This window comes from Sander lucioperca, chromosome 7 (genome assembly GCF_008315115.2).
Source record: "Sander lucioperca isolate FBNREF2018 chromosome 7, SLUC_FBN_1.2, whole genome shotgun sequence".
NCBI lineage: Eukaryota > Metazoa > Chordata > Actinopteri > Perciformes > Percidae > Sander > Sander lucioperca.
Window position 1 is genome coordinate 3,256,848 of NC_050179.1, and position 16,272 is coordinate 3,273,119.

The 16,272-nt window shown below is 40.8% G+C and overlaps 1 protein-coding gene across 2 annotated transcripts in view; it reads left to right on the forward strand.

The window, feature by feature from the left end:
* Nucleotides 1-16,272, forward strand: part of b4galnt4a (beta-1,4-N-acetyl-galactosaminyl transferase 4a) — a 155,708-nt gene that overhangs the window by 116,758 nt on the left and 22,678 nt on the right. For both annotated transcript variants that reach the window (XM_031283034.2, XM_031283035.2), the window contains one exon: nucleotides 11,713-11,791. In XM_031283034.2, coding sequence (XP_031138894.1) covers nucleotides 11,713-11,791 — 79 coding nt within the window. The remainder of the gene's footprint in view (nucleotides 1-11,712; nucleotides 11,792-16,272) is intronic.

Below are 16,272 nucleotides of genomic sequence, written 5' to 3' on the forward strand. Positions count from 1 at the left end.
CAAGCTACCAGGCAGCATATAAAGTAACTAAAATTAGCCCCACCTTTAGCAGCTGTACACAGTAATGATTCAATAATCATACTCCAATAAAATAATATACTTTAAGTATATTTTGATGCTAATACTGGTGTGTGTGTGTGTGTGTGTGTGTGTGTGTGTGTGTGTGTGCTTGTGTGCATGGCTTTATGGATGTACTTTGCATCTGTTTAGAAACTGCAGCATAGTTTTCTACAGTTTGGGCATGCTCTCAGTAATACAAGGAAACATAACAAGAAGAGCTGTTGCAGAGAACATGCCTCCGCTGTGTGCTCTCTACCCCACTAAGATCTGATACAACAGTGATATTTATCACCCTACTACACACAACAATTGTTGGTCGCTACCTTCTCTCAAAATCTTTTTAATATTTTCTACCCTGATGTGTAAAGTGATTTGCAATTCAACTGTCAGGTCATGAAATATTGTGTACCAGAGATGAAACGGTTGAGCAGATCGTGGGATTTTATGGGTGGAAGGAGCTAATGACTAAAGTCAAATCTGTTTTTATTCCATAGCTATCGCATGCTTAAGGGGAAGTTTGTCAAAAACAGCATGAAAGTCTAGGTTAAGGTAATTAAGGCAAAATCTAGTTTGATGTTTCTGTGTGGGCGTGCGTAAGACAACATGCTCACATAAATTTTTTTTGCATGCTAGCAAATACACGCTTCTGTGCATTAATGTGCATGTGTATCTCTGCATCTGATGACTTTATTGAAACATCCCACAGCAAAAGCAGTTTATTTGTCATCTTCCACATGTTCCCTCTGCCGCACTGCGCGACATCAATCCCTCACACACCATTACACTTGACCTGTTTATAGCAAAGCTGATGTGCTCCTGAGCTTGGCAAATTGTGTATGCAGTGGGATTAATTGCCGCCGCATTCATACAAAAGGTATTCTTCAAATTAGATGGGATGGAATTGAAATGAGCAAATTAGCAGTGCAGAAAAGAACAAGATAACCTTTTCGGAAGAAAAAAAACGTGTGCAGCAATAATAATCATCAGTCATTAGATGTATTTGATCTATTTTGATAAAATAAAAAAATGAACCAAATTAATTAGCTGTTTCTAGAATATTACCCTCAATTTTGTAGATGGAAAGCCACAGTGAAAATTACATGCAAGGTTACAGCTAGACCTTGGCAGCAGGATCCTCTCATGCCATGTCTTATTGAAGAATAAGTTCAGGGCCATTTGAGCCTATTTACAGACTCTATTCTACCACAAAGCTTTAAAACAGCTTTCCACAGTTTATGTGCTACTGTACCTAGTTATTATCATATTGGGCCCCCATACAGGATGAAATGGGACACAGCTAAAGTCAAAATGGAGCTTAAAAGAATGGAGTTGAATGGTGCAGAGCAGAACATGAGCAAACAGAGCGCAGTCGTCAGAAATGTGATTGAACAGAGGAGAGCAGAATGAAACACAACAAACACTCCCACTTTAGCAAGGTTGTTTATTTGTTTTTTTTCTTTCCTTTTTTCACGCGTTGGACTGTGGTTATTTATACGTCTCGGTTCATTGGAGCTGTACAGCCGACTGTCGTAGAGCAGAGTGAACAGTGACTAATGGCTGCTGCAGGGTTGAATGATATTGTCAGGGAATGAGACACATTGTTGTTGAGGGGTTCACTCGAAACACTTGGAGGTTTCCACCCGATGCAATCAAAGGCTACTGAAACCAGGAAACATACGTGCGCGCTTCACACACACACACACACACACACACACACACACACACACACACACACAAACACCACATCTAGTATATAAAATCACTCTCCAGTTGGCAGTCCCTCTGTGGTTATTCTACAACATGGATGACTGCAACTAGGTGTGCTACCCTCATCTAAACTATGCCACATTTTCCCCATCATCATCCCCATCATTTCCCTCATTCTCTTTCTGTCTCTCACTCACTTTTTATGGCCTTCTCCCTAAATCGCCATACTTGCATTTACATTTGTTGAGGAAATTTGAAGCTGTAAAAGGGGAAGAAGTAGGAGAGGGTAAGGACTTTTAGTAGTGTGCATAAGCTGTAGTGCGGCGGAGACACATGCTGTTTAAAAAGTGACAGAAATGATGCTCCACCAGAGGGGTGTTGCCGTGGTGTGTGAAAGTCCATCCTAGGTGGCAATTTAAATAAATGGGATGGACAGGAAAGTAGGATCAGTACACCTGTTCGGGAGATCTGCTAGCCATCCACACCACCTGGCTATGACCACCTGGAGGTAATGACTCACACTATTTAGTGTGTGTGTGTGTGTGTGTGTGTGTGTGTGTGTGTGTGTGTGTGTGTGTGTGTGTGTGTGTGTGTGTGTAAAGAAGCTGTGCCTGCGTTCTAATTCTGAAGTTAACTGATTAAAACTTGAGGATGGAGAGCATTTATACCTATTGCTGTCTCAATCTATCTCTCTCCAACTTCAGCTTCTTTCTTTCTGCTCTTGCAAAACAGTTTCTTCCATCCTTTGTTGCTCCATGTCACAGAAACCGATCCATGTGAGGATTTATGAACACACCATCAAATGAAATGAAGTAACAACCGTCAAAACAACTATTTATAGCCCCAGTGAGTTGCTTATTTGGGATTAGTAATAAATGATTAGATTGATTATTTTGATAATCGATCGATGATCGAACTTTTTTTATCAACTGCAAATACAAAACTTCTGCCTGTTCCAGCTTCTTAAACATGAGGATTGCTGCTATTTTTTGTTTTATATCACAATAAATTGAAATATGTTTTTGTGTCGGACTGGTGGTCAGAGACAATAAAATGCAATTTGGAGATACCACTTTGGACTCTATTTTGGCATTTTATTGTCTAAACAATTCAATCCTTAAAACATTCAAACTAGACTAAATCAAAGTAAGAAGTAGCTTATTGCTACATCTTTTCGATGGCACCTACAACCTCACTTTTAAAATAGTGCCTGGGTCAAATTGAAAGTGTTCCTTAATGTCTGTCTAACTCGTTGTCTCCACCTCATACCTGTGAAGTGATAGTTTGGCAGTGCCTGCTAGGTGCTGTCACAACAGCTTGATGAGTGACAGTGGAAAGTAGTGTGATGAGGAACCCAGATAACCCTGTCAACACTACCTCCGCTTTCTGACACAGCTGCTGGAGCCTCGGGCTGTATAGACAACACAGGGGAGATTGGCATTTGCTAAACTTCTATAAACTGAACTGTGCTGAGTTGCATACAGAGCTAAGTCTGATGCCGTGCTTGATGTTAAGTATTTCAGAACCTTTTGAGCAGCTGAGACTGGGATGTGATTGACAGTAAGTCGAAGATTAGAAGGAATACTGTTTGAAAGATATTGGAGACCAATGAGTGCTGGCTGGATCTCATCAGCATGGCTAGAATACAATCAAAATAATATAATAATAATAATAATAAAAAACCATAAGGCAAAAAGCAAATGTCATACAGTAACAATTTCTGCATGTGCTTCTGTAGAAGAGTTTCCAAAACTGAATATTTTTAACTTCAGGTGTAATGATTGAAATTAAAAATGGCTGCTGCTGACCTTCGAGTATGGAGGGATGGCAGAAGAGGATTCTAAGGTTATCTGAGATGCCACAGCTGGCATTTCGAAGGAGCAGCTTTCATTTCACAAACTGCTGGGAATGACATTTACACCCAGTCCTCCACAGACACGTGGGCGTTGATGTGTGTTCTTCCTTCTCTGTGTGTGATTGTTTGTATGTGCCTTATTAATTTTAGGCCCGTCTTTCTTTTCATAACATTCTCCCCTTTTTCTGACTTCTTTCCCTTTGGTTCTTGTGCTTTTACACACGTTTTTTGCAAACGCTCCCATTTGTTTTCTATACACATGACTTAACAGAAAACCTCCAAAGACCGATTATAGTTGGAACGCGAGAGTTAACCGTGCAACAATGAAGGAAACCTAGTGGAGAATGACCAGTTATTTCACTATGGGATCACTCAGTATCTATAATTGAATCATTTAAGCACTGCTGGCTATTAGCTGGCATGGAGACTCAAGCATTTAGAGAGAGGAAAGTATAGTACTTGTGCTCATGGCATCATAGGAATACTGATTGAGCGCGGAGACAAGCTTAATGTTGCACCCGCTCTACAGCAAGCACCTGCACTGTCTCATATATATGAATATATTTACTTAGATCTGAGTGAATGTCTGCATGTTTCTGTCTTTGTGTGCACACATATCTCTGATTGTGTTTGAGTATGAACACCAGCCTCTCTCCGTTTAAGGTAATTGGTTGATACACTGTAGCAGTTGAATTAGAATGAAGCTGTTTGCCAGCAAGCTGCAGTGACTTTTCTGTCCCACTTTGGTCCCTCAGGCCTTCACTCCTCCATCTGTTTCTATGAGTGATGGGAGCCTGCTGAGACACAAATCTATGTTTGAGTGTGTGCGTCTCTCTGTGCTCATGTGTGTGGTGGCTTATGTTTCATCTGAATGTCTTTAGGGTGTTGATGCACATCTCTTGAGCTATGAAAGACTGTGGTAGCGGACATCTGATTGGCAGTAATGCATGAGTACCACCAAACGGTAACACAAGGTTGCTCCGGGCCAAACGTGATTAGAGACAGTAATGATGATGGAGGGTCAGCTCAGTCTGCGGAAACACAGAAATTAGATTCTGAGCAACTCGGGAACGGATGTGTAATCTGTTTGGAAAGTAACTTAGCTGCAGCTGACAGTTAAAGTCACTTTACAAAAAACAACAATCTGACATTCACAGCCACTTTATGATTGGCCAGGTGTGCGTAGGTGAGGAATCAAGCAGGGTTTGAACTTCTCTCTCAAGCTCTCATTCTTCATTGCACAACTATTTATGTCTCATTCAGTGCGTGCAACCGAGTGAAACACTATAATCAATGCATCCAGGTAAGAGTGTCCGAAAGTGTGCACCGTTATCCCCATACGGTACTTAAACGATTATCTCATGTTTTTTACCCTGCCTTCGGGTAACAGCTGTAAACACTTCCACTTTCATCATAGTAATGAATGGGCTTGGTGCTACACACACTCATTATTAATGAAGACATGGCATCTTAAATCTTTAAAAAATAAATAAAGTTGGTCACAAACATATAGTTTCATTTTTTTAAAGGCCCAGTAATTTCATTAAAAAGCTGGGAACTGTAATTTTGAGCAATAGGAATAAATAGTGTATTTACACTAGTGAGTGTTTAAGGCACCACTGTGTACTGTATGTATGCTCGAAATAAACTACATTTCCCATGTTATCATAGTGAATGATCATTCCAGCCGGTGCAACAATTTAGCTCATTGATGTGTTTTTTTGGACATCCCTGGAGCTCTATGGCCCATAAGAGTAGGCTTTTTATCAGGCTATGGACACACAGACAATACTTGTTAGGTGGATCAGTACACTGTGGGTTTTTGCCTTTTAATGGGATTTGTCGACATTCATAAAAATGTTGCTAGCCTTTTCCCTTATTCCTCCCTACTTGCTAATGCACTGTTAAATTGTGTACCTCGTACATTTCTCCTGTAGATAAATCCTCAGTAGCAGTATTGTTTGACCATTATGTAATGTAATAATTGTTGTCGCACTTGCTGCGATGAAAAAAGCATATGCTTCTCAGTGTGGCACAAATACACAAACCCCAGGAGAGCAAGGCATTGTGAGATGCTACCTTCTTTTTTTTTTATTTCTTCACATATCCACGCATTCAGGCCAGTAGCAGAGAAGGAGTGTTAATATATAATCAAAGTGAGGAAGGGGTGAATTGGAGGCGTAGAGAAGAAAAATCATTGGAGATAGTAATGTTGTAACGCTATATTAGATAATTACATATGGGGGAATTGGACGTGGTAGATAGGGGAGAAGAGCAGTGTTGGAGAGAAGCAACGGATACAGGAGAAGAGAGGGAGGAAAGATCAAGGGATGAAGGAGAGCAGAGGGAGGGATGGAAGAAAGAGGATTTATTGAGGCTGCAGGGAAGAGCAGCGTGATAGCTCTCTGATGGATTAGAGGAATGCATGAGAAATGGAGTGAAGAGGGGAGAGTGAGCACGAGGGGAGAACAGTGAAGTTTGTGCGTCTCCTTGGGGCAGCTCTAAACACTGGTATCATTAATGTAGTTGAGAGGATAGCACTCGCCGAGCACAGTTTTTTATTTAAAGGCCACCTGTGGGTATTGGAGAGGGAGAAATCTGCCAAGAGAGAGAGACGGGGAAAGGATGACAGTCAGATAGCATTAATGAGAAATTTAGTTGGAAAAAGAGAGGAGATACTGAAGAAGTAGAATCAGGATATTGCTGTAGCTGGCGGGCAGATAGGTGAGATGAAGGGAAAGTTAGAGAAAGACTGGTGTTTATCAAGGGCATAAAGTTTACTGTCTCCATTACCAATTCAGCTCTGCTCACTGCAAAACAGGTTAGTAATACTGTGTGTGTGTGTGTGTGTGTGTGTGTGCGTGCGTGCGTGCGTGCGTGCGTGCGTGCGTGCGTGCGTGCGTGCGTGCGTGCGTGCGTGCGTGCGCAGGCTTTTGTATATTTCTTTAAACAAACTTACAGCACAACAATTTTCTTTAAGATGCTTGTGAAAGGAGTTTGCCTCTCAGCAGGAAAAAAAGAATCCCTCTCTATACAGTATATTCATGCCAAATACATATTTTATACTTCAAATCCAGCAAAGATGATACTCTCTGAATATTGTTTAGTTCCAACAGTCCCGTCTTGTGTCATCCAGCCCAGTCAAGCTCCTTTGTCTGTCTCTATCCGTTCAGCCCAATGAAGGGAAACTGGAAACAAAGACTCCAATTAGTCAGGCAATTAGACTCTTGTTTTGTGTCCTCTACTCATCCTCTGAGTCACACGCTAATAGCTATTCTTCCTCTTCCTTCTCTCATTTGCCCTTCACTTGCTCTTTTATGTTTTTTTTTTTTTTCTGGCGTGGCGTTCTGTATCAAATCACATCTCAGTAATATTCGCTGTAATGTATTTTTTTCCCTTCTGATACAGAAAGCATTTATAATTCCCTCTGTTTCTGCTGTTCACATGCTATTTCTCGCTCCTCCTTCATCTTCATTTCCGCCTGTCTCTCTGTCTCTTCATCTCTTTCAACCAGAGCCCGCCTTGTCATCCATCACAGGAAGACTGGTGTGACCAGTGCGCGCACACACAAACATACATTTATGCAACACCTTTATCCTATATCGCCATTCTTTCAGTGAAATATACTACTGTATTTTCAAAAAGTATTTCTATTTTATTTTGTCAAATTCACTTCTTTTTTTAAATACCTGCATTTCCTTTAAACCTTTCTCATTTGTCTCTGACCATATCTTTATTTAGATCCTCACGGTTCCATTCCGTCTTTTATTTTCCAAATAGAAAAATATTTTCTTCTTCACACAGCAAGTCATGCAAAGCTTAAAAAAGGAAACTACTATCAGCAGATAACTGCAGCCTGCAGACAGTGAATTAAAAAAAAGAATTACCTCCACAGAAGAACTAAATTACATGAACCAAAAATAAAATTGTGTGTGTGTGTGTGTGTGTGTGTGTGTGTGTGTGTGTTCTTGTTTATCTATATTCGTGGGGTCCAAAAACCAGAAATACAGTATACTTGTGGGGTCCGGACAGCTTTGTGGGGCCAAAATGCTGGACCCCACAACTTTAAAGGAACACGCCGACTTATTGGGAATTTAGCTTATTCACCGTAACCCCCAGAGTTAGACAAGTCGATACATACCCTTCTCATCTCCGTGTGTGCTGTAACGCTGTCTGACGGTTCCAGCGGCATCAGGCCAGCACAGAGCATGCAGGTGAATGGTTCCAGTAATCCTACTGCTCCGAATTGTGACAAAAGTCACAAAATAACGCCAAGATGTTCTTATTTACATGTTGTGATTTGTAGAGTCACAGCGTGTACAAAAAACAACGTAACATGAGACACAGCCATCTTCTAACCGTAAACAAACCGGGAACTATATTCTCAGACAGGCTTGCTGCAAAGCAAATCATTCCGCCCAAGAACTATATTCTTCCGCCTGAGAATATAGTTCCCGGTTTGTTTACGGTTAGAAGATGGCTGTGTCTCATGTTACGTTGTTTTTTGTACACGCTGTGACTCTACAAATCACAACATGTAAATTGGAACATGTTGGCGTTATTTTGTCACTTATTCGGAGCAGTAGGATTACTGGAACCATTCACCTGCATGCTCTGTGCTGGCCTGATGCCGCTGGAACCGTTAGACAGCGTTACAACACACACGGAGATGAGAAGGGTATGTATCGACTTGTCTAACTCTGGGGGTTACGGTGAATAAGCTAAATACCCAATAAGTCGGCGTGTTCCTTTAAAGGGCTGTTTGAGGGTTAAGACTTGGTTTTAGGATCAGTGATAGAATTAGGTTATGGTTAGGGTTAGGGTAAGGGTTAAGGTTAGGCATTTAGTTGTGATGGTTAAGGTTATGGTAAGGGGCTAGGGAATGCATTATGTCAATGACGGGTCCCCACAGAGATAGTGCCACCCACTGTGTGTGTGTGTGTGTGTGTGTGTGTGTGTGTGTGTGTGAGAGAGAGAGAGAGAGAGAGAGAGAGAGAGAGAGAGAGAGAGACATTGTCTTATCTGGCATTATCTAAATCTTCTAAGAGTTAAACTGGTGGCTGAGCTGCCAATCAGTGTGTTAGTGTGTATTTTTGAGTTTCTAAGAGTGGCAAGGGACTAGAAGAAAGAGATCCTCAAATGTTGCCAGGTGATATTATGTTGAGGATGCATTTTTGTGTGTTTATCTGTATGATTGTTATTTATTTTAAATGTGTGGTCCTCCTTGTCTGCGGTCGTATGTCAGCCTGACTCTGAAACATCATCTCTGACATTATATTATCCCCCAGATGGAGTCAGATTATGGGCTGAAATAGACTATCTAATGAAAGGTCAGGAAACGTACCAATATCCCTAAAACCCATCTACAGTCGTCTGCTCAGGGACAGGAACTGAGAACGCCAAAAAATATTTTGAGTTCAGGATACGTGCATGTCAACCTAAAATTTGCAAGAATTGGAACAGTGAGATTCAATTCTGCAATAAATGCCTGTTTTTGCAAACCAGTTGTGTTTTGTCTGACAGTAATATTTCCATGTGATGTGAAGCTGCACACTCCTCTGAAGTCATTAAGGTCTGCTGACCAGCTACTCTTTGTTGTCCCTAGAACGCGGCTCAGAAATAGGGGAGATCCAGCATTTTCAGTTGTGACCCCAAGGCTGTGGAATGAATTGCCTCTGCATGTCAGATTGGCCCTTCACATTTTTAAATCACGACTTAAAACTCACTTTTATTAATTGGCCTTTAAACCTGCTTGAGAGTTGTATTCTGCATTTTCATTTTCCTGTTTGTTACTTGTTTTAAATGTTCGTTTTTGTTACTCGTGTGTTTATAATCTGTCCGAAATCATGTCAGTCTATCACTTTGGTCAACCTGGTTGTTTTAAATGTGCTTTACAAATAAAGTTGGATTGGATTGGATTACTATATAGTTCACTGTAGATAAAATCCTGCTCTCAGTTCTCTGGTTGAGATGACTGTGTTTACTTAATTTGCCCACATATTCATTATATTCATTCAAGTTTCATGTGATCTAATCGAATGTCTTCTTTGACTGCATTTTGTCTGAGGTGAATGCAAAATATATTATTTTCTTTCTTTTTTTAAGTGTGGCTCAGATCAAAGTCTGGGATGGCGTTATGTTTGAATCATATGGGAAAGGGCATGCAGGGTGCCAGGAGCTGAAAGTGGCACTTAAGTTTGCTGAGTGCCATTTCAGCAGCTGCACACAGAGAGATGTTCCCTATTCATGAGAGAGTGACCTTAGCACACTGTCACCGCTCTCCTACACCTGCAATGATTTATTGGTTACAGAACGCTGGGCATCCGGATGATGCAACACGTGACCGTCCCGCCTTCAGCCTTTGTCCTTCCCTTTGAATTCGGTCAACCACATCAGGAATGGAAACACACACACACAAATGCACTGCTAAATAAGTCTACGCGGTAACTGTAATTTGCCAATCCTTATCGTGAAAGACCAGGCTGGTACAGTATATCTGGTAGTGCTGAAACAGTTAGTTTGTCATTAATCAAGTCGATATGATGCTTGGCTCTTTGGGTTTTTCCACTGTTGGTTGGACAAAACAAGCAACTTTACCATGTCACCTTAGGCTCTGGCAACTTGTTAAATAGGCAGCTGTCACTTTTGTTATTGTAAAGACTAAAACATTAAATGATTTAAACTGATAAGCATGCACATACTCTAGAACAAGGATAACATCACGCAACAAACGTTTCTCTGTTTGCTTGGCTTGACTTGTTTCATGTTATCTCCCGTTTTCATGGAGCTATTTTCATTTCAAAACACAGACTTCATCAAAGAAGATGAACTTGTGTTTGTTTCAGGAGACAGACAGGAGTGAGAAAGGGGACATTCACAGAAAGAGAAAAGAAAACATAAACAAAGACAGAAAGTGAACAGTAAAAAAACATCAAGCCGTCCCATATCTTATTGAATTTCAGAGCACATGAAAATGGAGGAGCCGAATGACTCCAAAGTTCAGAGTAGCAAATGCTTCACAAATTACCCTGCTGTGGAAAACAGAATGAGCATGATCTTATTTGTAGCAATTATATTTTATCAGATACAGGGCCATTTTATCCTTAAATTAATAGGTGAATTTATACACTTTGGATGATTTTATGCATTGCCCAACAGAGAGAGAGAGAGAGAGAGAGAGAGAGAGAGAGAGAGAGAGAGAGAGAGAGAGAGAGAGAGCGAGAGAGAGAGAGAGAGAGAGAGACCTGTTTTTATTTTTATTTTTTAAATGTATATATTTTAGTTTACTCAATGAATTGTATGTATGTATTTCTTCTCACATTATTATCCTTGATGCTTTGGCAATATTGTTATTTCTGACATTCATGCCAATTTGAATTGAATAGAGAGAGAGAGAGAGAGAGAGAGAGAGAGAGAGAGAGAGAGAGAGAGAGTTGATGATGTGTGGAGCAGTGCTCTGGTATCTCTCATTCAGCAGCAGATGCTGGCCTATTATGCGAGATGGGTTTTTGATAAGAAAAAGCATTCCCGCTTGGTTTGTGTGAAATAGTAATAATAATAGCATATGTGTGGAATAACATACGCAAAACTTCAAATCAGATCTTTACTCAGTCTAACCAGGAGTTCCAGACAAATACTGGAGCCTGTGTGAGTGAAAAATGTTGATTTATGTGGAGCATTGATTTTTTTTCTTCACCGTCTCAGAAGGAGTGTTTTATTCAGGACCCGAGGCTGATAATATCCCCGCTCACTGTCGTCTCTTTTGCCATCTTGCCTGTAGCACCAATTTGTATTCTAGGCTAATAATCAGGTCCAGTTGACTTACTGAATGCTTTTATCACTATTCTCTGCTTTTAAAGTCAAACTGTTTACCTTACTTCACTGCAGTCTCATTAAACGCCGTTATACATTTTAATTGTTAGTGACCCAAAGTTGCTCACAGATGTATTTCTCGTAGGTCTCCTCCACACAATAACAGTCAGTATGTTTTTATAAGGTGGAAGGAGCTGCTGTGGCTTATTTTAGAAGATAGATTATATATTTTTTCCCATCAGTGTCAAATATCTAACAATAGCTCTCTCTTCCCTCAGCCTAATCTCGTCCAGACGATACTACTTTGAGATTCTCCACAAGCAGGATGACAAGGGCTCAGATCACGTGGAGGTTGGGGTAAGTGGACCCATCCGATCACGTGAGCTCACTTCCTCTATTCTGCCTCTCCGTCTGCATCTCTTTTCCCTCCCAGTCGTTTCATTCAATGGTGTCTTTGGAAAGCTTTCACCTTTCGCAGGACAATTTTCATTTAGTTTTCACTCGTACCCTGTGTTTAACAGTGTCAGAGTGGTGGCTGACCTGCCGACAATTGAAGGGAAATGTTTGAAGTAGAAAGAATCCCTTTCCCTCCTTTGCTGTACATTACTTTGCATTTCCCTCCTTTTTCCATGGTCTTATCTGATCAAAACTGCATGCAATGAATGCCCACTACTAATTAATTTCCCTACCAATGGTTTTAGAGCAACTTTTTCTCTTCTATTCACTTTCTATTCCTCCATCTGTCATCCTACTCCTCCATCTTACTCTCCCACTGCGCTTCTCATTGGTTTTTCCTCCCTCTGTATTTTTGTTCTGTACTCCTTCTTCTCTAACTTTTCGTGTTCCCTACCGTTCGCTTCCCCTCTCCTCTGCACCATTTCTCTCTCAGTAGTTGTGTTCTGCACCTCAGGCAAAGCTCAGAGATGAGTGGGGCTTAATTTCTAGATGAAGTTTCAAACTAGAGCCCACACGCCTCGTGTGAGCCTGTCCTTTGAGTGGGAGGGCAGATGAAAAAAAGAGATGACTCTGGTGTGTGTGTGTGTGTGTGTGTGTGTGTGTGTGTGTGTGTGTGTGTGTGTGTGTGTGTGTGTGTGTGTGTGTGTGGAATGAATCTCTTAACAAGCCCCAGGTCATCACCATCATGGTGACCATGATCATCAGCAGAGGAGCAGCAGTACTTCTGGAGTTGCTCTCTTGCTTCACAAAACTGCACTTTCATTTCTGCACCCTGAAGGTTAATCATTTCTTGCTTCTTTCCCAGTCTATCCTTATCCCCCGCAAACTCTTTCTGAGTGCCTCTGGCTAATTTCCTCTACATACAGTATATTTCTGTCGTCCTATTAGTTCTTGTTAGTTTCTTCCTGGCTTTGTATATATACTGGTACTAAACTTTCTTTAATAACTATATTTTCTTTTTTCAACTTGTATTAGTCACAAACACAATCATACACAGTATAACAAGCAGTGCAATGCTTCTGTGCCTATGTCTCCAGAAAGCAACTAACAAATAGAATACTATAGAATAGAATACTATAGAATAAAAATAAAGTAAAAATATTTTACAAAGAGATACAATAAAGTTTAGAAAAATGAAAAATGAGCAGTGAAACAATAAAACAGTATGTACTCTTACTTTTCTGTGTTTCTCTTGTGTCTCTCAAACCTTCAGTCTGTTCAGTGTTATTCAGAGTGGCTGCTCCTGGATGCCAGTTTGAAGAAAGGTGTTGACAGGGTGATGTGAGGAACACCGTGCTGAACTGTGTGTGTGTGTGTGTGTGTGTGTGTGTGTGTGTGTGTGTGTGTGTGTGTGTGTGTGTGTGTGTGTGTGTGTGTGTGACACTTGGGCCTTCAGTCTAGCTTGATAATGGTGAAGCTGGTCACACAGGCTGTATGAAATGACCTGTTAGTGGCAGGCCTCCAAAGTACTATACTGTTGCTGTGTGGTGTTGTGGGTCATTGATGTGGGTGTGTTAAGATTATTCTGCTGATGATGTGCATGTGTGACTAATAAATTACAGCCCATGACGATCACATCCCAGTGCCAAACAAATTAAACTTTATTTGGAGAGCCTCTGTAGAGGACAAACAGACTGAGTTGGTGAGATACACAGTAAGTAAGTAAGTAACACTTAATTTATATAGCACTTATAAAACACGCAGTTACAAAGGGCTTCACACACATGCACAATACATACGAATAAATAAATAAAAAGAAACATGAATTACAAAATACAAATCAAATTTAGAATACAGTGTAATTGGGGTGTAGCCCTCTACACAAAGGCTAAATTATAAAGGTGGGTTTTTAAAAGACGCTTAAAACAGTCCAGAGATTCAGCAGACCTAACAGACTGAGGGAGAAGATTCCAGAGGTTTGGAGCTAAAATGGCAAAGGCACGATCACCTTTGGTTTTGTAGTTGGAGCGAGGAATAGATAAAAGACCAAGGTTCGAGGATCTGAGTGGGCGTGTAGTGGAGTGAGGAACAAGGAGCTCAGAAATGTAATGGGGGGGAAAGGTCATGTAATGCTTTGAAGGTAACCAACAGTGTGGAGGTTGGGGTTCTGGAACTGGATGGTGTTCATACCACTATTGCACACTCCTCATTGATTTCAAGGAGACAACTGTGTTGGCACAGTGTAATTCTAGTTTGTATCTCATGCTCATCGAGAGGGACAATAAAAATGATTGTCATTGGAATAACTAATCAAACCTGCATTTATTGTGAACACACCATTAGTATATTATAACCTTCTAAAGTTCATTTGGCGAAAAAATGATAGCATACAACCTACACATCCAGCAGACAGGGAGCAACGTCATCTTTAATTTAGAGTCATGTTTCTGGCGACCTGATGAATGTAAGTTCAATATTCACTCGCCTTTTAGCTCTGCTTTGGTTTCCACAACTCCCAAGGTGAATATCCGTCTATTTAGCTGCTAAATGCTCCACTATATATGTTCACTAGCTTGTTGCAAACTTTGTCTGCCTGCCGTTCTGGCCAGATAGTGTCTGTTTATCAAAACTTTCACACTAAATATGGCTGCCTGCTATGGCTGAGAACAGGTTTAATGAGAGTGGAGATAGTGAGCCAAAACATTGAAGTTGCAGGTCAGACTATAATGAGCTGAAAGACGATAAAGCGCTCCGTAGAACTGTGGGGAACTGCAGAGTTGGCGATCATTCACTCGTTTGTCACTACAAGTAACCCCGATCACATTGCACGTAGTCTTTTTTTAGGCTGTCAATATGACAATGTTGATTAGAGCAGCCTTAAAATGGATAATACATGCATACATTATTTCAACCTGACTTCCTGGATCATATTTAATCCTCTCACTGGTACCTATAGCAGCATACCAACAAAAAAACAGACCCTTGCATTGCTATTTCTGTTTTGACTCCATATGTATTAGAGCATGTTTTTTTAGGCCAAGGGCCCCTCAGCTGAAAAAGAGACGGAGTAGGGACCTTACTAAATATATTGTATAAAATTGAGTTGCATATTAAAATGGGCCTACAATAACGTGTAGGGTGGCCTAGAGCCTTCATACATACCTTTTTATGGTGCATACAATACTAAGCTAATTAAATAATAATTGTTGACATATTCACATATTTATACATCATGTTTTAATGTTAAATGTGGCACATTGAATCCTTAAGCTTAAATGTATCTGTGGATGGCTACCTCACCTATAGGCCAGTAAGCCTATCATCAATGCTGCGTAAATTAAAAAAAGATTTATCTTTACAAATAATCGGTTGGATTCATGTTAATGTATATTTTCAGACATGTATTTTTGAAACTACCAAACAATAATTTGGTGGCCCCCCTGCAGCAACTCTGAGGACCCGCTAGGGGTCCAGGACCCCCTGTTGAAGATGTCTGTATTAGAAGAGACACATAGCTGTCTACAGCTTCGCTGGGTGGACAGTGGAAGGGTTGACCATCACACGTGGAATTGGTCCTTTTTAAAATGGAAGAAAAGGGGGAAGCTGCTAATATATACACATCGTCTTTCGCACTGGCAAGTCAGATTAATGGCGTTGAAACTAAAGGTTCTTTCTACTGCGTGGTATTTCTCTTTCAAATCATCCAGAAGAGTGTTTATGTGATTGTCTGAAATCCTTCTCTCTGTCTCCCCCCCCTCCATCAGCCAACTACTCATGAGGCCATCAAAATGGGTTTGTACCTGTAGAAACAGTTTAATGAAGCGTATAAAAGTCATGCAGCAAATCAAGATAGTGTGCAGGAATGTGTGCATGTGTGTATGCTGCGCTGTCTTAGTAAGGCCCCTCTGTGTGATTTAACAGCGGAATACATTTCACACCTTGACAAAAATAGCAGATTTACCGTGACCAGCCCACAACAGCATAAGCCCAGGGCTCACATAAATCCGCAGAAACCCAGGCACTCATTTGTTAAAGAGCAGATAGCATGGATGCACAGCTCTTTCTTCTGTGTTCGGTGCCAAGCTGTGATTGCATCGTCAAAGGTGGGCTGTTCTTTTGGGAAAGTATTTGTTTAGCAGTGCTTGTTATATAGAAATAAAAGGGTGGAAATATCAGATACACAAGCGCCCTCTGAAAGTTATGCTTTTGCACGAAAAAAAGAAAGAGAACCCTTGCTCTCTCTGCGTTTGCCTCTTTCTTTCCCGTGTGAAGGAATTAGGGAGAATTGCTGCGGGAAGGCGGAACATAAACAGCATTAGAGACCAAAAGAGACAGGTTAGGAATAACCTGTGCCTTTCCTAAGGGGATGGAAACAACTGAATGCGTATGCATGAACAGCAGGTCAATTAATGAGAAGATTGTTGAGTTGTTAGGATAAGTAG